We start from the raw sequence: 26208 nt of genomic DNA, 5'->3' as shown, positions 1-26208 counted from the left end.
TTTTGCTTCTCAAAAATTCTTACTTTTGTTTTAAAGGCTTTTTGTCATCGGGGGATTTAAAATATTTACTTTTTGGTTATTTTTCCGCAATCTGCCGCAAAATTTCATTGATTTTTTTTTATTGTGCAAGCCTGAGTGTTGAACACGCGTGACTTGACATAACTTTTATTTTCGAGGTAGACCGTGCAAAGCCAGGCGACGCAGCTAGTGGTTTAAAATTATATGTGTGCAGAGAGTGATTTTTCAAATTGTACAAGCTGTTGTAGTGTGTTTTTGCATATCATGGAATAACATTTGCACTTGTTTTTCAATAACAAAGAAAAATATAAATACTTAGTTTTTTTACTTCGACAATCTGTCATTCTTCTTAACGGGCGATAAGTTCCAATCTCATCTTTTGCATGGTCCCTTAAAACTTTGAAATCAAATACCTCCGGGTCGAGTTTTGGTCGCACAAATGTCAAGTTTTTCAAGTTAGTAATCATGATGATGATTTCCCTAAATACAAGTTAGGGGACCTAAGGACCGTATAAAAAGTTAAATTTTGAATTTTTTAACTCATTATTTCTTTTGCTTCAAACTTTTAATACCTTAATTCTTCATCTGATTTCGAACATTTTTGCGATCGGAAGTATGCATCTAGGACTAATGGTTGCGAAAATAAAGGTCTTGAAGGTTAAAAGGAAACAATAATTAATGTATAATGGAACCTGAATTAATGTATGTATATTTCGGTTGTGCGAAGAACAAAACTTTAGTCACGTTTTTACTATTATTAAGAAACCTAAAAAAAATATAAAAAGAACTTTAAAAAACCGGGGTTTTGAATTCTTTCCATTAAGCGCGAAAGCTTCACACGGGTCAGCTAGTATTAGCAGTTTAGTTTACATCAGTAAAAAAAATTACTATTTTTATTGCAAATAAAATGCACACATGATTTCTCCTTACATTTTTTATTATAAAAATATTCTATTATTTTAGTTTACATCAGTCAAAAAAATCACCGTTTCTTTGAACATATGACTAGACAATATTAATCTGGTTGGGTATGAGATTAAGCATGCCTAGTTAAATTGCCACGGTCACCGAACGTTTTCGGGTAGAAATCGCAAGAAAATGGTCTTTCACGTGTATGAACTCTTAGATGACGTTTCAGGCTCCCAGATACAGCAAACGACTTGCCACAAAAGTCTCAAGAAAACGGCTTTTCAACAGTGTGTATTCTCATGTGATTAGCAAAATTAGTTTTTCTAGAAAAATCCACTCAAAATATATTTTTGTTAATATCACAAGGCAATGTCAATCTGGTTGCGTATGAGATGTTACATGCCTAGTTAAATTGCCACGGTCACGAAACGTTTTCTGGCAGAAATCACAAGGAAATGGTCTTTCACCTATATTAGAGCTGCTATATAGGTAGGTCGACGCATCAGCTTAAGTTTAGCCAGTTTGGATCGAATTTTTCATTGTTGCGGAGCTAGGGTTACCACAGCAAAGTTTCGTGTTTGGCCAAATTTTCCGTAAATAATATTTTTTTTTAATAAACAATTCACGTGCAGCTAATAATCGCTCTCAATGAGCAATCACCAAACGCCATAACTCGTCAGAAAAGACAACCACGCAAACAGGCGCTCCGATCAAAAATGGCTGATTTTAAACTGATGCGCCGGCTCGTATATATAGGGGCCTTAAACTGTATGAACTCTCAAGTGACGTTTCAGGCTCCCAGCTTCCTCAAATGCTTTGCTGCAATAATCGCAAGAAAACAGCTTTTCACCTGCGTGTATTCTCATGTGATTAAGAGAATGCGTTTTCCTAGAAAAATCTACTCAAAATATCACCATTTCTGTTTGCATCACCAAGTAATGCTAATCTGGCTGCGTATGAGATTTGACATGCCTCGTTAAATTGCCACGGTCACGGAACGTTTTCTGGCAGAAATCGCACGAAAATGGTTTTTCACCTGTATGAACTCTCAAGTGACGTTTCAGGCTCCCAGCTTCCGCAAATGCTTTGCTACAATAGTCGCAAGAAAATGGTTTTTCACCAGTGTGTATTCTCATGTGATTAGCAAAATGCGTTTTCCTAGATAAATATTTAACGCAAATATTACATTTGAAAAGTTGCTGTTCTGAGCTCTCATTTGAGCTGTTCAGATTCGAGTGTAAATTTCCAGATTTCTCTGTCATATCATCATCAGCATCAATAGCATTGAGATTGGAAGCATCTAGTTCTCGACCATGCTTACGTCTCAGATGCCTTCGCAAGCTCCCTTTCTCAGTAAAGTTAATGCAACAGAACTTGCAAGTAAAAGGCGTTGCACCGGTATGAATTTTTTTGTGACGAACTAAAGTCCCCTTTTCAGAATAACTCTTACCACATTCGTCACAAGCGTACCGCTTCTCTTCATTGTGAACAGTCTTCATGTGATAGTAAAGCGTATGCTTGCTGATGAAGCGTTTTGAACAAATATCGCAACAATGAGGTTTTTCGTTTTCATGCAGTTTTACATGAGTGCTGATATACGATTCATTAACAAATGTTTTGCCACAATGTGGGCACGGAAAAATCTTTTCTCTATTACGAGGGGTATGAGTTCTTTTATGCTTAGACAAGCTTTTACGACATCCAAAAAGTTTCATACAATAGTCACATGAAAACTTCGCTGTTGCTTTGTTGTTTCTACGTAGAAGAGTGTCGTTTTCTTCACTTAAAGGTTCCATCTTAGTGATCATGTTCACACAATTCACAAGGCGTTGAGGGAAAAAGCACTGCGGTCTTCAATATTGTATGACATTGTTATACAATATTCCTTGGATAGGCACTAATATACATTGTATCAATTCTTACCTGAAAGAAAGGAAATATTTTAGTTTCAAAAGTCACACAAATAAGACAATTTAATAACGTAACCCTTCAAAGTTGGATCTTTTTTTTTTAATTGGGTTAATACCAATGCATTTAACTTAAAAAATAACTCAGGAAAGAGATTTCCTGTTCGCTCAGCAAAACTATGGAAGACGAGAATCAGTAGTGAGACAAGTAAATTTAAACATGTCAACCATAACTATTCAGATAGTTTTTCAACTTCATAAACAATTCCGCAGCCCTGCTGAATACTAAACAATGTTATTCGCGATTGTTAAACTGTGATATCTTCTACTCATGCTCAAAATGCACTAAAGTTCAGTCTGAAATTTTCTTAGGAATTTTCCGACTGAATGCAAAGAACAGCTTCATTATTTTTTTGATGATTAGTTTAGATGTATTTTATGAAAATGTTTTAAAGTTGAAATAATGTCCCGATTTATGAGAAGCTATATGGCACAAGGCAATGCAACTGTGGAAAATAAATTTGTGTTATTATGGTTTTATTGTTAATTCTTGATTAGCCTGAGAACAGAATATGATATTATACACTTTTATAGTGGAGTCGTAAGTGTCCTAATTTTAAAAAATTTACTTTAGCATACTAAACTCAGTATACTATAACACAGGTCAACAAAAAAAAATTTCTGTGTTTCTGTTTTAATGCATGAATTCTGATACTACCCATCGAAAAACCCTAAAATATCCATCCATAGCTTTAAAAGTTTGTTTTTGTCTGTTTTACGTTTATAAGTAAGTTTTGAAGATTTTAACTGATTAGCGTAGGAAAAAAATAGATTTTTGAATCTGCTTTTTGTAAATTTATCTTCTGCTCATCAAGGAGGTAACTAGGTCATTTTCAAAAAGGGGCAAGACCTCGCTTTGACACCCCTCCCCCTCTTAAAATAAAATAAAATATTCTTGGAGAACTTTGATAGCATCAACACCAGGACCCCAATCATCAGCTCGACAGATTTCAATGATTTAGTACGAGACCTTAACCTGCCAAAGGATAAAGCAGAGCTTCTAGGTTCCCGATTAAAGCAGGGGAATTTGCTTGAAAATGATGTGAAAATAACTGATCAAACAGATTGTTATTAATTGTGTTTGAATTTTTTCACCTAAGATGGATTTTGTTACTGTAATAACGTGACGGGTTTGTTCGAGAACGTTGGAATACCATGCATATTTTCTGACTGGCGACTTTTCATCGAGCTTAAAAGCAGTCCTTCTTCACAACCGAAACCAATTACCCAGTCTTCCCTTAGCAGATTCTGTAATGTGCAAGGAAAGTTACGATAGTGTTAAAATGGTACTGGAGAAATTAAAATATACAGAATATGATTGGCCACCTGGAAGTAACATTTTCATTTATTCTTTATAACGTCCAAGGACTATGATTTTGTCTTAACAACCTTAATTTAATGCAATCAAAGCTTCAATTATATTCTCTTCAGTTGTTTGCTAGCCAAGAAGCGGCATTTGTACATAATGTAAATAAAAGAAGAATTATTTTAAATAAGATGTTCTCTGTATCAGTTTAAACGTTACCTAAATTGAACGGCCAAGCATCGTCCATCAGATGGTCCGTCGAGCCGGAATGCCCTTCTTGGCTAGTAGCAAACTGATTTTTTGAAAATTCAAGTAGTAAAACTGCTTTAATCTGCTAATATGGCCAAAAAACTGCAAGTAGCTCAAGCTAAGTTTAAGTTACATTTAAAAGAAGTGAGTAGATTCGAATCGATGCTAAATGACTTTATTGCTAAACCAAATACAGATATCTTTCTATACGAAAATTTATTGTAGACACGGAATTAGAAGACACGGAAGATATTTTAAACAATGTAATATTAGAAGTAATGCAAAATGAATCCGAAGAAGAGACCGATGATTACGAGAATTTTAGTAAAGCTAAGAAATCAATTCATAGCATTAAAAGTCAAATTCAAAGAATACTTTCAGATCTTAAACCAACGGAAGAAAGTGCTAATCGAACAGTTAGTCATACGGTAGAACCCAAACCTAATGTAAAACTGCCGAAATTCAATTTGCCCACATTTGACGGGGATATTCAAAACTGGATAAGTTTTAAGCAAGTTTTTACCTCAGCTAAAGGTTCAAACAAAGCATTGAACAATTGTCAAAAATTGCAATATTTAAATGCTGCTGTATCGGGAAACACACACAGATTGATTAAAGGTTTTTCTGTTGTTGAAGCAAATTACGCTCAAGCATGGGAAACACTTTCAAACCACTATGATAATAAGCGAGAACTCGCATATTCCTTATGCACAAAGATATTCAACATTAAGTCGGGTAAAATGTCTTCAAAATTTCTGCATGAAATGATAGACTGTTACAATGAATCGGTGCGCAATTTGAACACGTTAGGTTTGAAACTGAACAAACTATCAGAAATTATACTAATACATTTCCTTCAGAAACGCCTAGACGAAAACATAAGAAGACAGTGGGAGTTAACTTTAGAAAGTGACGAGTTTCCTTCTTATCAGAAATTTATGCAATTCTTAGAATTAAATTGTAGAAGTTTACACTCATCAAAAGATTCTTACGCGAAGGAAGAAAAATCTAAAGCTCAAACGCTTACTTATACTAACACAACATCTAATAAGCTGCATTTACAAAAGCCATTAATTGCACATACTGCAATTCTAATCATACGATATTTAGATGTCCAAAGTTTTCGGGATTGAACTTCCGGGATAGACTAGAATTCGTTAAAAAACGCAAACTGTGTTTTAATTGTTTAAGAGAAAATCATGATGTTTACTATTGTAAAGTAACAATGCATTGCAGGATTGCAGGGTATGTTCAAGAAAGCATCATACTTTACTGCATCATCAGTCGAATAAATCTAGTACTCAAGAAACGAAATTAAACTCTAAGAAGGAAAATTCCAATTCTGACCTATCACAAACTGTGCAACATGATTCTAATGCGGTATCTCTATCGGGTACCAATAACTCTGAGAAAACACTATTAAACACAGCCATGATTAAAGTAAAAGATGTTATGGGTGGTTTTCAGGAGTGTAGAGCTCTTATCGACTGTGAGTCTCAAAATTCTCTAATATCGGAAGATTGTTTTCAGCAGTTGGGTCTTAATTCAGCTACTTGTAATTGCGCCATAAAGGGAATAGGAAATTCAATCACAAGTCAATCAAGTAAAATGATAAAATTAGAATTCACCCCCTATTTCAATTCAAATAAATTCTTTATGAATGCATTGGTTGTTAAAAACCTAACCATGGATTTACCCAACTGCAATATGACTAATGTAAATTGGCCTCATCTTAAAAATTTAAAACTAGCAGATCCGCAGTTCCACATTTCCAGACCAGTGGACATAGTAATCGGTGCTGATGTTTTTCTAGACCTGATAGAAGGTGAACAAATAAAAAACAAACATAATGCTCAGGGTGCATTAGATTCTAAATTAGGTTGGTTGCTGATGGGAAAAGTTTAAGCATATTCTCCAAAATCTAAAAGTTGCACATTTCATCATGATGTAAATCAAGAATTGGATTTAACCCTCCAAAAGTTCTGGGAGTTGGATTCAATTCCAAACGAAGACAAGGACAATTTAAACAGCGAGGAAATTACATGCGAACAATTCTACGAAAACACAACTAAACGGGATATTAGTGGAAAATATACAGTAAAGTTACCTTTTAAAAGGGAAATTGATTTGGGCGAGTCCAGGACTAAAGCAGTTTCGAGGTTTCTATCTCAAGAAAAGAAATTTGAAAAAGACAAAATTCTTGCTGAACGATACAAGGGTTTTATGCAAGAATACATTGCTTTAAATCACATGGAGTTAGTACCTGCCCAGCTAGAAAATGTTTGCACTTTTTTTGCAAAAAAGGGCACATTGTGCATACAATGTGCACAAAAAGTGCACAATTTTTGAACACTTCTAAAAATATACACTTTTTGTGCAAACTTTGTGCACAAAAAGTGAATGATTTTTGGATACTACAAGAAGTATTCACTTTTTGTGCAAAATTTGTGCACAAAAAGTGAATAACTTTTGAATACTACAAGAAGTATCCACTTGTTGTGCAAATTTTGTGCCCTTTTTCCGCACACAAAAAAAGTGCACACTCGATTTTGTCAAAAATTATGTGCCATTTTTCACGCACAAAATATTTGCCTCAAATTTATCAGGAAAAAAAAGCAGTCAGAGATTTGTTATTTCCACTTAATAATTTTTTATATTCGGTATGTATTTTCAATATTAATGCAGGCAGGAAGTAAAAAATAGTTTTTTTTTTTTTTAAATAAATGGACTTTTGAAAAAATTGTGTCTGAATATTTAGATTTTTTTTATAATGATATTTTGATAAACTTGTACTTCAAAAAAATCAGAATGAGGTGTAAATCATTTTTCATGCAAATGCATAATGATTCAAATCAAATTTAAAGTAGATGATATAATAGTACTATACAGAAAAATATGGGGGGAAGGAAGGACACACTTAATGTGAAAAAATGAAAAAATAAAATGAAAGTTAAATGAAAAAAAAATGTTATAATTCAAATTAAACTATTTTTTCCTCTGTTCTTGACCAAAATCAAATTAAAAAAAATATTGGAATTGAGAAAAAAATAAGCGTAACAGCTCTTCATACATACAAGTAGAGCTAAAGCCAGAAAATTAAGTGCTAATTTTGATCTGTGCTCTTTCCATTATTCGCAGAGTACATTTTACAGTGCACTTTTTGAGATCTAACTTTTTCATTTGACCAACAGAGTTTTTTTTTTTTTTTAACTATCCCTATTTTTAAGAAAATAATATCACAAGTTTTTAAGTTTTTTTTTTTTTTAAACAATTGATTTTTGAAGTGATGTTGAAGTTTCCATTTTGCCATGAAAAACTAATATGCATCCAGCAGGCCACTTTTGAACTTTCATTAAAAAAATCATAACGGGGTGTAAAACCAATTGTCTTGAAAATGCATCTGTTTCAAATCAAATTTAAAATAGATGACATAGTAGTATTATACAGAAAAGTAGGGGAGGTGGGAATTGAGTTCTGTGTAATATGAAAATAATCAAATGAAAGAAAGTGAAAAGAAAAAACTTTTTAAATTCAAATTCGACTTATTAGTTTATTTTTTTTTCTAATCTTTTTTTTTTCTTTATATTTCTGTTCTTGACCAAAATAAGTTTTTTTTCTTCAGAAAATAAAGAATATAAAAAAATATCTATTCGAAACTCCAATAAACTATTGGTGGTGCTGCAACTACTGGCTAAAGGGGGATGAAAAAGGTAAAACAAACAAACGCCGCAACTTATAACTTGCTTTGACGCTTAGTGAATGACAGTAATTTTTCACCGTGTTTGTGGGAAGCTATTTTTTCTATTCTTCTGAAATTACATTACATCATAAACTGTCTGAAACCTGTAATTTTCTCCAAAGAAAGCACGTGGAATAGAATGTTTTACCCTTTTCTTTAGTATTGCTAATCACTGCAAGGTAGCGTATTCGAGCTCTGGAGCTGCGATTAAATTTTGATTGCGCAATAGCTTTTCGGATCAAACGTTCTGCTGAAAAATCAACGCAACGTATGATTTTGAAAATTGGCACAAAATTAATTTTCATCCCAGCGGTTAGCCTAACGAAGTTTTTTTTAATTTGTATTCGTCCTAGATTTTTTAATATTTAATAATTTATGAATCATTTCTCCATATTTCTTTCACTCCTAACTAATCAGTTTCGGACAGAAGTGAAATCAACTCAACCGAATTACCGAATACGATACGGAGCCATGCGGTCGATTTGTTTACATTGTTGCTTCATGCTTTGCACGTTTTTGCGAACTGAATTTTTTTTTTTAGTTCATTCAGTTCAGTATGTCTCTCAGGGGCGTAGCTAAGGGGGGGGTTTTGGGGACAAAACCCCCCCCCCCCGAAAAGTTAGTCTCAAAAAAAAAAAAAGAGAAAAAGAAGAGAGAAGAGAAAGAAAAAAAAAGAAGAAAAGGAAAAAATTCCAAGCGATTATACACACACACACATATATATATATATATATATACACACACACACACACATTATATATATATATATATATATATATATATATATATATATATATATATATATATATATATATATATATATATTATATATATATATAAAAGAAGTAACCCCCCCCCCCCCCGAAAGTCGGGTCTAGCTACGCCACTGATGTCTCTTTCGATAAATTTTTATTAATTTTTTTTCTTACTATTATTTCTAGCAATTTTTTTGTAATGTAATTTCTTTACTAGTGTTGCGCTGTCCTTATTTCATCGTTTAAGGTGCTAATATAAAGTTATTTTTTGTAATATTTGTTAATTTTAAGCTTTGTTCTTTTTAATTTTTGTCTGAGTTAATTCTAGCATATAAAATAAGTCCCCGAGGTCTTCACCATATTAATTTTCGTCGTTAGAAAACAGAAAAAAAATCCTACATTTCGCTCACAAGCAATTTTTGTTACGTTCCTTTTATATTTTTTAGGTAAAGCCCCTTTTATTTGTTTCGTTCGGGTTTTTTTTTCACATTTATTTATTTTTGGGGGATATTTCGTCGGTATAGTCAAGTAAAATTTGTCACCAAACATTTTTGCATGATTTACACAAAAATAAAACCACAGTTGAGTAGCAGTAACTTTTGTACAGAAGTAACTGTACCTAAAAGAAACAAGTTAAGCAGAATAAGGCTAAAAATTCAAATGTATAGAAATAAGAAAAATTACAAATTGGTCAATGTTCAATTACAGTAGACTCGGACAAATGAATTTCTTCCGAAAAAAAATCTATTTTAATAAATTTTTGTATTTGAAATGGGGGAAAAAACTATTTTTAAAGTCTTTATCAAATGAAAGTAGAGCGTTTTTACATGCTAAGTGTAGTAACATGTGCTGAACATTATGTACAGTAAGGATGTATTGTACTCTAAATGAAAATCATTGCTTGCTGAATATCTCTGTCAAAGTGACTGGTGTGAACTAGCGTTTAACTAGCACGCAGAGGGAAAAGCAAGCACTTAGACAGATTATTTATTTTGTGAATCGCTTCTACTTATATTTTGCGTAAGTTTGTCTTAATTTTCTTTTTCTGGAAAAAATTCGAATAATAGTATACTTACTGTACACATCAGTAAGGAAAATGAGATGCGTGTTACAAATACAAATAGAAAATATCCATGACTTAATTTATAAGTAACTAAAAATAAGAAATGGTAACAAATCAGAGAATTAGCTAAAACGTGCAAAGTAAATAGACATTTACACCATACGTTGCGCAGTTTTCAGGCCACTGTCAGATTGTTGTGCAGACTCTTTGATTTTCGTCAATTCATTTTTTAAAAAAAGGTTTTTTATTTTACTTATTTATTTTTTGTCCTGGATTCTTCTCCCCATATAAGCAGCAAAATTCTTTCAAGACTACTCTGGACTCTGAAGAATTCATGCAGTTTTTCCGTTCCAGAATCTTGGAATTCTGTTGAATGATTGTTCTGAATTATTGGTCATGATTTTTTAACGGGCATCCAAAAATAAATTTTTTGTTGATGCAGTATAAATGTATTGTTGATGGGTAGGTCTGCAATTTTTTTCGCCCAGCTGAACATGGACGGATACAAGGAAGGCACTCCACAGGCAATTTTTTGACATTAAAGTTTCAAAAGTATTTTTTAGTTAATCAGCCAAAAAATTTATGGAACTTTTAATCAGAAGATTTTTCGAACAATTTGTTGAAGTCTTAACTTGTTTCATTAAAGTCTTAAAAACGCGATTTTAAATCATCTTTGGTAACGTTTAGGAGGAGGCTTTGGTAAGGGAATGAGGTTCAAGCTCTTTCCTCTGTTAATTTTTCAAAACTGCAGTTCCAAGAGGACTATTTTAAACCATACTGGATTATGGTGAGGGAGAGGGTTCAGAGGCTTGCAATTTTTCCAAAATTGAAGTACTAAAAGCGCAATTTCGTCCCTCCCTTGAAGGATTCCTGAATCCGTCCTTGCTGCTGAGGTGTTTCTTAGATTCAGCCAGATTATCATTCAAGTGCCGGGACTCCACTGTCCGTGTTAGTCAAACGAATGCCTCCAAATGTACACGTATTGATTTTCAAAATGTTTTTGTCAATATATGTTCCGATAAAGATAATAATCGGAAATTGAGGCATGCGTCCTCAGAAGAATTATCATGACAATTAAAAAATATACAGTCAACTCAAACTTGATAGCTCAAATCCCAAGGCACCGACTAAAATGTGCGAGTTATGGGAAGTTTCCACAAAAGTTTCAAACCTGATGAAAACTTCGAGATAAAGGAATATTGGAGCTACCGAGATTTGACTATTTCACTTAAAAATATAAATTTTCATTCCAATTTCCTTTCATCTTATTTATCCACTCTTCTTCAGTGCACGAAAAATTCTTAAAAAAATTTGAATTAGCACAAAACTTTTACATTACAGGGTCAAGGTTTCAAATTTCTTAATAAAAATACACAATATTTTCATTACAGGTATATTATGTTTTCATTCAGAGCACTCAGGCCTGTAGTGCTTTTTTAATTTAATTTTACGACCCCGACAACTAGCAATTTAATTGCTTTATCACGTAATCAGAAGAATTGTCATAACGATTAAAAAATAGAAATGAAATTTTTAATTTTCATTCTAATTCACTTTCACCTTTTATCCAATCTGCGTCAATGAACGAATTTATTCAAAGATTTCCTATAAGAAGATATGACATATATTACAGGATCAAGAGTTCAAATCAAATATACAAAACCCTGTATTTTCACTAAAGGTGTTACTGTATTTGCATTAAGATCACATAGGCCTGTAGCATTTTTGTAACTTCATTCTGTTATGGGTCTTTGCACTTAGCCCCAAAAGATGCCAGCATCTACCAATTTAATTACTTTGTCAATCCACATCGAGTGAGTTGCTGATATCTCTACAATTACATTATGCTGCTGAAGGAGAGAGATGGTCTCTAATACAGTACACTCAAGGTAAGTGCTAGCAAGGGACTTATCTCAGGACTTTCGGACCCACAAATTTTGCGAGGGTGTACTCGGTCGGTTGTCTGACACAGTTGCGCTCGAATACCTCTCCAACCTAGACTGATGTGGCTTTTTTTCAGCTATTGATTTTTTTTTTTTTTTTTTGCTCTTTTTCTATAATTTTTATGTTAAACTGAAGACAAAGAAAGAAAATATACTTTTTACTCTGTTAACTTTTTCTTTCTTGACTAAATAGCTTATGATTTGAAAACTAATTAAAAAAGATGAAAAAATAAATGAAATAGTCTCCTTCGAAAAACCAAAGTTTTTATAGAAACTAGAAAGGTTTGCCAATATATAAATGCTTACCTATGTATTTAGAAAATATTACTACTAAATAAACACATTGTCAGCTATTAGTATCTTCAGAAAACAACCACTTATTTCTTATAAATGACTGACTGCTTTTGAAAAATATTGAAAAAGGAAGATGATAATCGACAATCGCGGGAAAGGTTGTGATCCACAATGGCAGGTGAACAGTTTATCTCCAAGTAAATTCAAATAACCACGGGTAAACAAATGTACACGCTTTATTTGCTATGCAAAATATTTAATATTTTTTCCTAGCTACACAATGGGATTTCTACTAACTAACAAAATAACAAATCATCTCTAAAAAGGAGAATTACAGTATTCAACAACGAATATTTCAAGTAAAGAGGTCAGAGATTTTTGTTCGTCTTAGCCAAGACCTTTAATTTACTGTACGCTAGAGACATACCGAGTAGCACTTTGGCCGAGTTACCGAGTAGTGAGTTACCCAGTACCAATTATGTTTTAAGAAGAACCACCGACACATACGTAATGCATTTTGAACTTATTGGAATAGTAGTATAGACCTCCATGTCCATATAATAGTTTTTAAAACAAAATTCCTGCTGAAATTAGTTTATGCGTTATTTAAAAGATTTTATTTGTGTCAAAAATATTAGAAAAAAGAAATTTTAAAAATTAAAAATAAACATATTTAAAAGGTATGTATAATCAAGTTGGAGTTAAAATGAATTATACCAATCTATTATAGTTCTAGTCCGCCAAACATAAATAATTTTTAAAAGCAAATACACGAACACTACAGACACGTGCTTCTGCGTTACAAGGAATGTCCTTTTTAGAGCATAAAATGTGAACAAATGAATGTAAAGACATTCGACAAAAAAAATCCGACTTTTGTCGGATGTCTTTAAATCCATGAGCTCACATCTTATACATTGAAAAGGGCCTAGTAACGCCAAAACACGTGTCTGCAGTGTTCCTGCACATTCGTGCTTTTAATGTTGTTTTGTTTGCTTTTATTTTTTAAGCAAAGGTATTTTTATGTTCCTTATAAATAATTTTTGTTCGTAGCAAAAATCCATTTAATGATATAAAAATTCCATATTTTCTATACTTACCTTTTTTGTCCAATTTTTTGTAAATAAATTTTGTTAACTTTGGGGACATTAAAATAGATTTATTTCATTGAAGCTATACAAACTTCATTATTCTCAAAATTTAACCTTGACTTGTAAATTTATATTGTTAGTAATTGCAGTATAGTATATACCTGCGTTTATTATTAATTGTAATATCTGTCTTGAACAATATTCAATTTTTCGAAACTACTCGGTATTGGCCGAGTAGGTCGAGTACCGCAAATAGTTACCGATACTCGGTACGTCTCTACTGTATGCATTATACGTGAAATTTTTAGTGTAATTCAATAGCAAACCAAACTTAACCAACAAAATGCTTGTTTTAATTGTGATTTTATATTAAACGTAATCGTATAAGACAGATCCTGTATCATGATATTTTCGATATTATTTTGAACTGCGAGGCTCATAAAATAAAAATTATATGCATTTGTCATATCAATATTCCTTTTATTAAAAATAATGCACTATTTATATGATATATTAATGTATCATTAAATATAATGTAATATATTCTTTTTCTATTTAATATTCCTAAAACTATTAGTATTGTAACAACACAAACATAGATTAACAATGCCTCATGTAAAATTAATGGTTGATAAGAAAAAAAGAAAATGTGTTTGACGGCTGTGCACGGACAAGTATTGCATTTTTTTTTTTCAGTTTCTAAAATTTATAATTTTGTTAAATTTGTTTGTTGCTGTTGCGAAAGCAACTCGATTAAATTTAATAAAATTTATTGTAAACATTAATTCTAAATTACATATAAACATTAAAACACATATAAGCAATAATCAATAAAACTATACTTATATAACCTATAATTTTAAATCAGTTTTTCATGCATTAATATTACATAAAATATTATATTTGTGTACATGATACTGTATAATTCTTTACAAGACTTTTGTGTATATTTAATCAATTTCATAGAGTATATAAATATTGCAGTCAATAACCAAAATATAGCCAATATCAATTGTAGTTATGCTATATTTTATTCTTATATAATGTTAAATTATCATATTTCATAAATTGTAGATATCAGCTATATTTGATACCATTTAATTGCATAACCTTTTACATTAAATACATGTTTATTTATAATCAAACCTGTTTTGTGCGGTGTATGAAAATTATTTATGAAACAAGTGTGAGGTAATATCTTCAAGTGAGGACAGGGGCATCCCGATGGGAAGCCACTGACCTCCCAAAAATTTCCTTATTCAGGAAATTTTTCGGGAGTCGGCAAAATTATCATCACTTGATTTATTTTGATTTTTTTTAAAGATAACTTTTGGAGTTATTTTCTACGTGAGACTTTTTTTATGCAGTCTCTATCCACCACATTTTTTTTTTAAACTGCGTTGCAAAAACAACTTTTTCTAACTTGGTGAAGTTTCGAACAATATTTTTAATGGTGTTTTTTTATGTGGTCCCCATCCACCGCATAAAAACAGGTTTGTATGTATAAGTAATGAAAGAAACATTAATTTTAAATCTATATACTATAAGAATAATGTAAGAAAATAAACAGCAGCAATTTGACAATACATTTAATTACTTAAATTTGAAAATATCCGACAGTTATCAAAATTTATTTTCAAACCATGGAATCCAGTAACACGCAGTGAGTTATATAGATAACACACTAGATTTTCTATGCTATACACCACAGTGGCGTACCGAAGGGGGGGCGGAGGGGGCGGTCCGCCCCAGGCCCCGCTTTGACATAGGCCCCCAAATTTCAAATTTTGGTTTTCACCAATATTGTCGCATATCTTGGTTTGAATGCTTAAACAAGTTGGCTTAATAAATCATAATTTTTTTTAAAGACCAAATATTTGTTCAGGGATACAATCAATACCTCTTCGGGATCAATGGAGAGTTTATGATACCCAGGCCCCGCTTTGACATAGGCTCCAAAATTTTAATTCGTTTTCTTTTTCGCCAGACGTGCCTTATGTCTTGGTTTAGATAAATAAAAAGTTGACTTTTTATGTAGAATGAATATTTTATCAGTGACTCTTGCCTAAACAAAGAGAGGGCAAATTATGTCCCACACGCCCCGCTTTGACATAAGCCCCGAAATTGTATCTTATTTTTTCCAGTAGATCTGTCATATACATCATGATTAGAAATATTAATCAGTTACCTATATATGCGAGTATATATCATAAATTTTGTTAAATATAACTTTTTTTCAGTGACCCGTCCTAGTGTGCAAAGGTACATGAGCGCTTGGGCCACGAATTTAATGGGGGCCCCAAATTTATTTTTAATTTAACTAAACCTATAAAAATCATTTGCTTTTATTTTGTTAAGTGCTTTCAGCAAAGTTTTATGCATTTTTTTTTCAAACAACTTATAAAAAAAAAACTAATGCATAACAGATGCACGTTTATAATTTTTAATCATTACAGTATACAGCTAAAATATCTGTTTTATGTTTTGTTTTGTGTATTAAGACTACGATGGTCTAGTCTTAATTCATACACTACTAATCGGGGGAAATTACGCCCTTCGCTTTAGAAATCGGATTAGTTAGTTAGACCCACGCATACGCAAAATTTTTTTGTCTTAATTTCTGTCGAACATTAAATATTTTTAATTCTACCAGCGAAGACGCGCGGAGCGTTTTCTCCACTTCAACCAAACGCGCCAGGCAAGTACAGGGTCACACCAGAGTTTTTTTGTCTGAAGAACATAAAGAGCGTTTTTTTTTTTTTTTTTTTTTTTTTTTTTTTTTTTTTTGTGAGTGAGACCTAGCAGAAAAATTTTATTTAGACTGTGAACGTGTGAATTTCATCCTTATTTAGGTAAGCATGTTTTAAAAATATTTTTCTCTGAGATTAGGTGATGTTATCAGGTAAATAGTTAACTGGTGTGTCTTACTCAAAGGAATAGTAAAGGGTTTTTTTCTGTAAAAGAAAATTTTTATCCTAAAATTAATTAAATCTGGAATGCCTAAACGTTTCTGTTCACTGTACTTGGATGTTCCGATGCAATAAATTTTTAAGATACAATATAATTTTAGGACTTTTTTCTGTTTTTGATATTTTCTGAAAAAGCACAATTTTATTAAAAATATAGTATTTACTTAATTTTACTTAAAACCATGTGTTTTGCTGTGGTATTTACAACAGTGTCCGAAATCAAACCAACACTACTGAAATATGTAAAAATGTACCACTTAAAATAATTATTGTAATATATGGTACATACACATAGTTTGAGAAACTTCAGTTTTAATACCAGGTAGGCCCCCATTTCGAGTAGCGCCCCAGGCCCCCATCTGTCTTGGTACGCCACTGATACACCAACAAAACTGACACGAACAGATGAAAAAATATTGAAGAATAAACGTCTACACAATAGTAGTTTTAAGTGATTTGAACTCAAATGTTACAATATTTGCAAAAAATGACGTGGCGCTTGCTATTTACTTTTTGTTGTTTAAATTAATAATGCATACTGAATGTTTGAAATTTTTGCTTCTAAATTATGAAATTTTAATGTGTCACCATTGATTATATCGTTTTTATATCATCAGCATGTACAAGAAAACCTTTTGTGGCAAGAAAGAGCATTAAATTTGGGTTATAACACAGTGGTTCGTACATTTTTCCAAATTTTGGAGTTTTGTTGCCGGGCTTGGTATGTTTTAATTTATTTTAGAAAGATCTTTCCCCAAACAGACCCCGCAACAGGTTGTGGGTTAACATTCAGATTATGCCATAGACATTTTAAAGGGTTTATTGACCTCAACTTTGGGGTCTCCTTTGCTTGGGGGAGGGGGTGCATCATTCCTGGAATGAAGGACATTGTTGCCATACATGTTAGTAAGTTAAAATGTATATTTTGTTCAACTTTAAATTATTAATGCATTCAATAAAAAGTTACAACTGCAGTAACAACTGCTGCTGAATTTCAGGTGTAATAAACAGATATAAGTTTTTTGGTAACAAAGAAGATGATTTCCACTTCATGACAGGCTTTATTTTAGAATTTCTCATATTTCATCAAAAATTGAACAATATTTTTGATATGGTCTCCTTAATAAATTTATTGTTAATAAACATGCTGAAATTAAGAAATTTTAATTTTCAATTTTTTTTTTTTTTTTTTTTTTCATTTTAAATATTGTGGACTAAAAGTATTCTCTACACAGTGAAAACATTACGTAAAAAAGTGCATTAATTCTGAGCATTGTGATTGCATATGAAAAGTATTGTACAATTTAGCTGTACAGTGTGCTGTATGTACAGTGCACTTTTTGTGCACAGTTCAGTTTGCACTTTTTGTGCACAAAACAGAGGTGCCAAATATGCTCAGATTTTGTGCACTTTTTTAGAACGCTTTCAGTTTGCACATTTTGTGCACAAAACAGAGGTGCCAAATATGCTCAGATTTTGTGCACTTTTTTTGCACGGTTTCAGTTTGCACTTTTTGTGCACATTTCAGTTTGCACTTTTTGTGCACAAAACAGAGGTGCCAAATATGCCTAGATTTTGTGCACTTTTTTTTGCACTTTTTGTGCAAACTTTTTCTAGCTGGGTGAAAATGAAAAGCTAAATTCTAAATCTTTTTACATGCCTCATCATGATGTGATTCTAGAGCAAAGCACAACTACTAAACTTAGAGTAGTATTCGATGCTTCTTTAAAATCGTCAGAAAACATATCCCTAAACGATATTCTACAAAAGGGTCCTAAACTTCAGTTAGATTTAAGTTTTATTCTAATGAATTTCAGAACTCATTCAATCGCACTAACCGCGGATATTGAGAAAATGTTTAGAATGATAACAGTTTCTAAGGAAGATTGTGACTTCCAAAGAATTATTTGGCGAACCGATTCAACTAGTGAAATCAAAGTTTACAGGCTTTTAACAGTCACATACGGCACTGCATGTGCACCTTATTTAGCAGTAAAGACTATTCCGCAACTTGCTGCAGATGAGCAGTCTTTATTCCCTAAAGATGCGGAAATCGTAAAAACAGATTTCTATATGGATGATCTACTTACAGGCGCGGATTCAACATCAGAGGCTCGAAATATCGTCCTTGAAATGAATGAATTTATGAAAAAAGGTGGATTTTCTTTGCGTAAGTGGTTATCAAATGACCCGAAGGTAATAGAATTCTTGCCCGAAGACTTAAAAGCGACTATTTGTCCTAAAGAATTAGGGGAAGAACACTCTATTAAGGTACTAGGTATTGAGTGGGATCCTATCACAGATTACTTTAGAATACAAATCAAGCCATCAAGCGAAGTCTTTACTAATAATAAAGCTGAAAGTCTCTCTGTCCGGAGGATGTCTGTAGGATGTCTGTGACGCGCATAGCGCCTAGATCGTTCGGCTGATTTTCATGAAATTTGGCACAAAGTTAGTTTGTAGCATGGGGGTTCGAAAATTCGATGTGGTTCTTTTTCTATTCCAATTTTAAGAACAAAAATATTATAAGATGGACAAGTAAATTACGGAATTATCATAACGTGGGATCGTAACATGAACACAAGCCAATTGGCGAGATACGAAATTATCATAACGTGGAACCGTAACAAGGGTACAAGCCAATTGGCGAGAAAATTCACCATACATTATTTGTAAATATACAGGCGAACCAAAAGACCTTTTAATTTTTCTATTACGGGCAAAGCCGTGCGGGAACCACTACTAAAGAATAAACGACAATTACTTTCCAATATCGCTAAAATTTATGATCCACTAGGATTTCTAGCACCTACAACCCTACTAGCAAAACTTTTAATTCAAGAACTGTGGTCCGAGAAAATAGGCTGCGATGAAAATTTACCAGAACAGATTATGAGCAAATGGCAAAAATTCGCATCGGAACTTATGCATTTGAAAGAAATTCAAATCCCGCGAAGTTTGAAAGATAAATGTTCAATTTCAAAATCCGTTGAAATTCATGCATTTTGTGAAGCTTCTCAAAAAGCTTACTCGGCAGTAATTTATTTATGCTTCCGTTTGGAAAACGGTGAAATTAAGGTCAGTTTTCTAGTAGCGAAAACTAAAGTTGCTCCTTTAAAGAAAATCACTTTACCGAGATTAGAACTTTGTTCTGCAGTATTATTGAGTCGTTTGTATAAAAGCATTAAGAATCGGATTTTGATTGCAACAGATTTCGATTACTTTTATACAGACTCGCAAATCGTTTTAGACTAGATAAAATCGGAATCGCGTAGATGGAAAGTATTTGTCGCAAATCGAGTATCAGAAATTCAAAAACTAACTTCGATTGAAAATTGGTTTCACGTAAGAAGTGAAGATAACCCAGGGGATTGCGCCAGCAAAGGGATTCTGCCATCTAAGTTAAAAGAACATAAACTTTGGTGGAAAGGTCCAGTTTGGCTTTCTGACCCAAATTTTAGCATTAATTCAAGCGCATTGTTTCACCCCGCTAAAGAACCGGATCAAGAACAAGAAGAATCGGATAGCGTACTAGGTTGTTTGAAAGTAGAGTCAAGTCCATTCATTCAAAATTATTCAAGTTATGTTAAACTAATTAGAATTACGGCTTGGTGTTTGAGGTTCATAAAGAACTGTAAAACTATTGCAGAAGAGCGCAAGTTTGGGTTTTTAACATCTAAAGAAAAATCGGAAGCTATTTCTCGAGTGATTAAAATTGTACAAGATGAAGAATTCAATTTAGAAATACGTAAATTGAAAAACCAATCACTACCTTCAACACACAAACTTTTACCACTCAGTCCTTTCCTTGATGAAAATTTAATTCTAAGAGTTGGGGGCAGACTGAAACATTCAAATTTGCGTGAAGATCAAAAACATCAAATTTTGCTTCCAAGAAATTATCATTTTTCAAAACTTTTAATCGAGTACTTTCATCAAAAAGCTATGCATGCTGGTGTTCAAACAACTTTATTCTTGATTAGAGAAAATTTTTAGATTATATCTGGTCGGAATGCTGTTCGAAATATTATTCAAAAGTGTATCGTATGCTTAGAAGCTAATTCTTTAAACTCAAAGCAGCTAATGGGAAACTTACCCAAAGAAAGGGTAATTCCTGCTCGAGCTTTCTCAAAATGTGGATTAGATTTCGCTGGTCCAGTAATTACGAAACCTAATATTAAGCGGTCAAAAGTAACTTTGAAAAGCTATATCGCATTATTCGTGTTCTCTTCTACTAAAGCAATACATCTAGAAGTTGTATCGGATTTAAGCACGGGAGCCTTTTTGGCTTGCCTTCGTAGATTCATTGGCAGAAGAGGAAAGCCTTCTGATATTTTTAGTGACAACGCCACAAATTTCAAAGGCGCAAGAAATTATTTACAGGATCAAGCACTTATTTGTTCTTCAGAAGATGTTCAAAACTATGCCACAGAAGAAAACATAAACTGGCATTTCATCCCTCCCATTACTCCTCACTTTGGGGGATCATGGGAATCAAACATAAAGACTATGAAAAAGCATTTAATCAAGGCGTCTAATTCTGCTATTCTTAATTTCGAAGAACTTTCAACCTTATTGATTCAAATCGAAGCATGTTTAAATAGCAGGCCTTTAACCCCTTTGTCTGCTGACCCGATGGACTTACAGCCTCTTACACCAGGGCACTTTTTAATAGGTGCACCCCTTCTGTCTTTTCCTGAACAATATTCTGCTGAAACTAATTCTGCTTTTTCTTGTAGATGGAAAGTAGTGCAATGTATTCGTAACAGGTTCTGGAACAGATGGTCTCAAGAGTTCCTAACAGAGATGCAAGTGGCGTAAGGCGACTTCAAACGTCAAAGTGGGTCAACTGGTGCTGCTGAGGGAGAACAACCGGCCGCCTCTGCATTGGCGTCTCGCCCGGATAACCAAAGTCTACCCTGGAGCTGATGGTTTAGTGAGAGTGTCGTCGATGTGAAAACCTCATCTGCTGTCTACAAACGATCAATTACGAAAATAGTAGCCTTGCCCTATGAAGAATTTAATTTTGGATTGTCATTCAACGCGAGGGAGCATGGAGAGTCTCCGCCCTGAAATGCAAATTAGGAGATTCAACGTCATACGCTGTGAACTGGATAAAAGCGCGAGTTGTGCTATGTGTGGGCGTCTTCAGTTCGTTCATAGATCAAGCAGTAGTAGATTGGACTGTTTCGAGGTATTTCCTATAAGCCGCATTGTGCGCATAATCCATAGGTCGCTGGAGTATAACCGGCCCTTCTATTTTAGTTCGGAAAAGTCAACCCTCAACGGTACCTATTCCTCATACCACGGACTGGAACCACCTGGAAGTAACATTTTCATTTATTCTTTATAACGTCCAAGGACTATGATTTTGTCTTAACAACCTTAATTTAATGCAATCAAAGCTTCAATTATATTCTCTTCAGTTGTTTGCTAGCCAAGAAGCGGCATTTGTACATAATGTAAATAAAAGAATTATTTTAAATAAGATGTTCTCTGTATCAGTTTAAACGTTACCTAAATTGAACGGATAAGCATCGTCCAAAAGCTTTAAATTTATGGGCTGTAGAATGTCTCGTATACTTCATATGCTAGTTATGCTACATGCTCAGGCTCACCTGGACCAATTTAAAGATATGGGTGCTTACTCAGAGGAGCAAGGAGAGCCTTTTTTCCCCCAAGGATAGACTTTGAAAATCGTTTCCAAGGTCAGTGTTATGAGAATATGATGAGAGATTATATTTGGGGTTTAACATGGGGGAGACAGTCCATACAAACAAAACAAAATCACCAAACTATTAATTTTTGAGCTTGATTTTTTATTATTTTACGTTTATGTGCTATAATTTATTGTATTATTTTTAAATTAAAAGCACTAAATTTCAGGAAAAAATTTTCTACTTGGGTCGTAAAAAAATCATGTATTTCACTTTCGAATTAAAAAAAATTCCTCTAGTTTCTACAAAAGTACAAAACCAAACTTTGATGAAAATAATTATTTTTTCCTTTCTGAGAATCATAAAGCAAACAACAATTTAATACTCAGAAGCCAGAAACAAAATTTGTGTCGACCAGTGTAATTCGCTCATTTGGAGGAAAAGTGCCACAAAACGAAGAAATGAAATTTTATATAGGAGAAGCGTTAGAAGTTGACCTCTTCGGGCAGTTTGCACTAAGAAATGTAAGTTTGCTGTGCTCTCCAGTGGTTAATATTAGAACAAAAAAAAAATCTGTCATTTTTTTTCCAAATAAGATAATGTCCTTTGAAGGCCTTTAAGTGAAAAAAAAAGACCATTAAAAATTTCGTATTGTGGCACTCTACTTCCAAACGAACGAATTACACGCATGTATGAGATATCATGATTATGAAGCTTTAGAGAAGCAGAAAAAAGAAAAAGGGTCAAATAAATCTAAATAGCATTGAAAATTTACTTGATGAAAAGAAAAATGAAACTTATGACTGTGAAATCAATAGAAATTTAAAATATCAATACCCAAACATATGAGGTACCAAAAAAAATATTGTTATTTTTTTTTTATAAATATTAAAATGTCTATGATGAAAGCAAAAGTTATTTAATGTTTTATTTGACAGGCGTCTTTAATTTTGTAAATTTTATTTACAGAGCATGAGGTTAGACAACTTTAAAAAACCCTTTTGTTATGTTGTCTTTTTTTAATTAAAAAAATAAATATAAATATTCAGGCACTGTACAATTGTTTCAGTTATAGTGAATTCTTTTCTCCCCTTTACCTTTATTTATTTATTTTTCGTGATGAAACTATTAGGATATTAATGTTTGTAGAGCCTGTACAATATTAGTGATTGTTCAATGTTTAATGCTGCAGATTTGTATAGGGAAATTTTCCCTCAGACTAGGGTAGCAACCTTGTGTATGTATCAGTTTTATCTATTATTTCACAACCAGGTAAAATTTTACCAACCATTCAGCATACTTTGTTTTTTGCAATTATACCCCAAAAATATTTACCTACCTATTAGTCATTCACCCGATCCACATCACTACTAAGCATTACTGAAATGACTTTCTAAAATAAAATTTGTTCAATATAACTATACCATGTGATTCCATTCTAGGAATTGAAGGACCATAGGTGCTATTTGTTGGTCATAAATTAAAATAAAAAATATCATTAGCATTAATATAATTGACACCGGTCCATCGAGCGACGACTGTCTCTATACTATCAGATAACCATCTGCAAGAGAAAGCTGAAATCCACTAGTTGTTTTTCAACATTTTCTTAAGCCTTACTTAAAGATAAGTTATTTTCAGCGGTTTTATTATTATAACTTAGTAAAAAAGGGTAGATACATAATTAGTAAAACGTTCCCATGACTCCGGTAGCAGCGACAGCAAAGATGCAGCTGATGCGCGTCACCAACTCTTGAGAAAGTCTGAAGATTTCTTGTTATTTAACATTTTCTTAAGCCTTACTTAAAGATAAGTTATTTTCAGTGGTTTTATTACAACTTAGTAAAAAATGGTAGATATAATCAGTAATAAAACGTTCCCATGACTCCGGTAGCAGAGACGGTATGATGCAGAATATGTGTCTCGCGTGTTCTTGAAAAACAGAGTTGGTAAAAAATTTATTTATTTATTTATTTTTTTAAAAACCCAAAAAACTCAGTTTTTTTTTTTTTTTTAAACCAGGTTTTTTTGGTTTAAACCGGGTTTATTTGGTTAAAATACTATTTTAAAGAAAAACAATTGTATTTTAGGAAAATCGTAAAGATTTTATCAATTAACTGTTAAGAATTGTTTAATATTCATATTTGTACCTAATTTCTTCGTAATTGATTAAATAATTAAGAGTAAAATCTTGTGATTTTATTTCCTCATACATAGATACTATAGGAGAATATTGTTTGAAAATCTTTAACTGTTATAAAAAAATACAATACGTAAATGGGCCTTGGTGTAGGTAAGTAAAGAAATAATTTACTGTGATAGTTCACACATTATTAATTACAAATAATTATTTGCAATTAATATTATTATTATTATAATCAAGAATAAATAATTGTAAATTAATTTCCTCATAATCATAGCTATTTACAATAAATAAAAAAGTAAAATTAAAATCACATTTTTAAACATAGAAAGTATTTTGCAGTATCTATAAATGAATTAATGAATTACAAGTCTGATGTACATTACATAACTTTAAAAAACAAAAGGTCAACGCATATTTTGTTTAAAATTGTTTAAAAAACTACAAATCATGTAATTTATTTACCTGATGAGTCAGTGACAACAATTATAGAAACAGGACAAGTAGGTTTTCAGAAAATCATTATGTTTTCCATTGTAGACATTATTTCTCCTGGTTTAATGCATTTAGGATTACAATTTTTTTATCGGAGTAAAAAAAATTAAAAGCCTCAGTATGAAAATACTTTATCAACATATTTTAATAAAGAAGAATTTCATAAAAATTAATATTTATTAATTCTTGCACTTTTTTTTTTTTTTTGGGGGGGGGGGGATTTTTTTTTAGACCGAAGTAACACAGTTGATGTTCCTTTGCTTCATCAGATTATCATGACCAATGAGAAAAAGTCGGCTTTTAATATTTATTCAAAGACTAATTTTGGTTATCATGGTTGCAAATTGTTTGCGGTTTGCAAACATTCCTTTTTTTTTTCGTTTCAGACTTAACTGAAGCAGATTTTACAATAAAAACTTAAGGGGGAAGGGTGCCAAAACCTTTTTTCAGATAAAAGACCTATATGGATGAACTGAAATAACAAAACTAATTTAAATACAAAATTTCTAGTTTACTAATTTCCATTTAAGATGAATGAAACAAAAATACGGCTATGGTGTACGCTGTAATCATAATCTTACTGGTCACAATAACCATATCTTTATTACAATATCTTAATTACAATCCCTTTTTTATGCATATACCTCATACTACACAATCTAGAAAATCACCAGTCATAATATGACAGCAAAGTTCTTCTCCATTTGTAAAAACAAATGCTGATTTTTTTTACTTCCTTTTACAAAAAAGGAAGTATTGTATTCGCGAAAAAATTTTCACTCAAAATTTGGCCTTAATTTCCATTTTGCTCACCCCCGAATTAACGTTGAGTTTTTTTTTCAACCCAACCACAAGCAGATAAGTGCCTGAGAATGTATAGACACCCGAAATATCCATATTGACATTCCCCGAGTTAATTACAACGGCTTTTCTCGTGATGTCCGTATGTATATGCGTATGTATGTCGCATAACTCAAGAATAGTATGTCCTAGAAAGTTGAAATTTGGTACCTAAACTCCTAGTGGGGTCTAGTTGTGCCCCTCCCTTTTTGGTTGCATTCAGATGCTCCAAACGGGGTCTTTTACACCTTTTTGGGGGGAAATCAATGTTAATTTTAATGCAGACTCAAGTGGTGTTATAATTTGGCAGACACTTGGCGATATATCGCCAGTCTTTTGACATATCACCATCTTGGAGACAAATTTGGCGTTTCTTTTTTTTTTAAATCTGATTTCAATTTGGCCATTGTTGGTGATATTTAGAGAGTCAACTATTGAATCACATTGAAATTGCCAGTGATGGGGAAATGACATTAAATTGGAGGAAAAGGAAGTCATGTGATACACACAACAGTCATTTCTTTGAGTAATTACCAAAGGCTGATTGTCTTCTCTGAATTGAAGTTGGCGTTCCGGGTCACTTTTGAGCCTCCTGGACGATGGCGTCCATGTTTCGTGGAATCAACTGTATTTGTATCCGACTCTCTTTAGCCAAAAGCAGCATCCAGCACGTAACATGTAGCATCCAGACCCTGGCATTAATATGAACTTTGACAACTGGAATTTGAATTATGTTAATCATAATTATGATTGCGATAGGAGCCATTTGC

At 32.6% G+C, this 26208-nt stretch overlaps 1 protein-coding gene across 1 annotated transcript in view; it reads right to left on the bottom strand.

The window, feature by feature from the left end:
* Positions 1–954: 954 nt before the first annotated feature.
* The window catches only part of LOC129224492 (gastrula zinc finger protein XlCGF8.2DB-like), a 30928-nt gene continuing 5674 nt past the window's right edge, over positions 955–26208 (bottom strand). The window contains exon 2 of the mRNA XM_054858954.1: positions 955–2850. Within this exon, the coding sequence (XP_054714929.1) occupies positions 1869–2735 (867 nt within the window). The 5' untranslated portion in view covers positions 2736–2850 and the 3' untranslated portion in view covers positions 955–1868. The remainder of the gene's footprint in view (positions 2851–26208) is intronic.

Source organism: Uloborus diversus, chromosome 6, assembly GCF_026930045.1.
Source record: "Uloborus diversus isolate 005 chromosome 6, Udiv.v.3.1, whole genome shotgun sequence".
NCBI classification, from domain to species: domain Eukaryota; kingdom Metazoa; phylum Arthropoda; class Arachnida; order Araneae; family Uloboridae; genus Uloborus; species Uloborus diversus.
The sequence above is the reverse complement of the archived record's forward strand: the minus strand, read 5'-3'. Positions and strand labels throughout refer to the sequence as shown.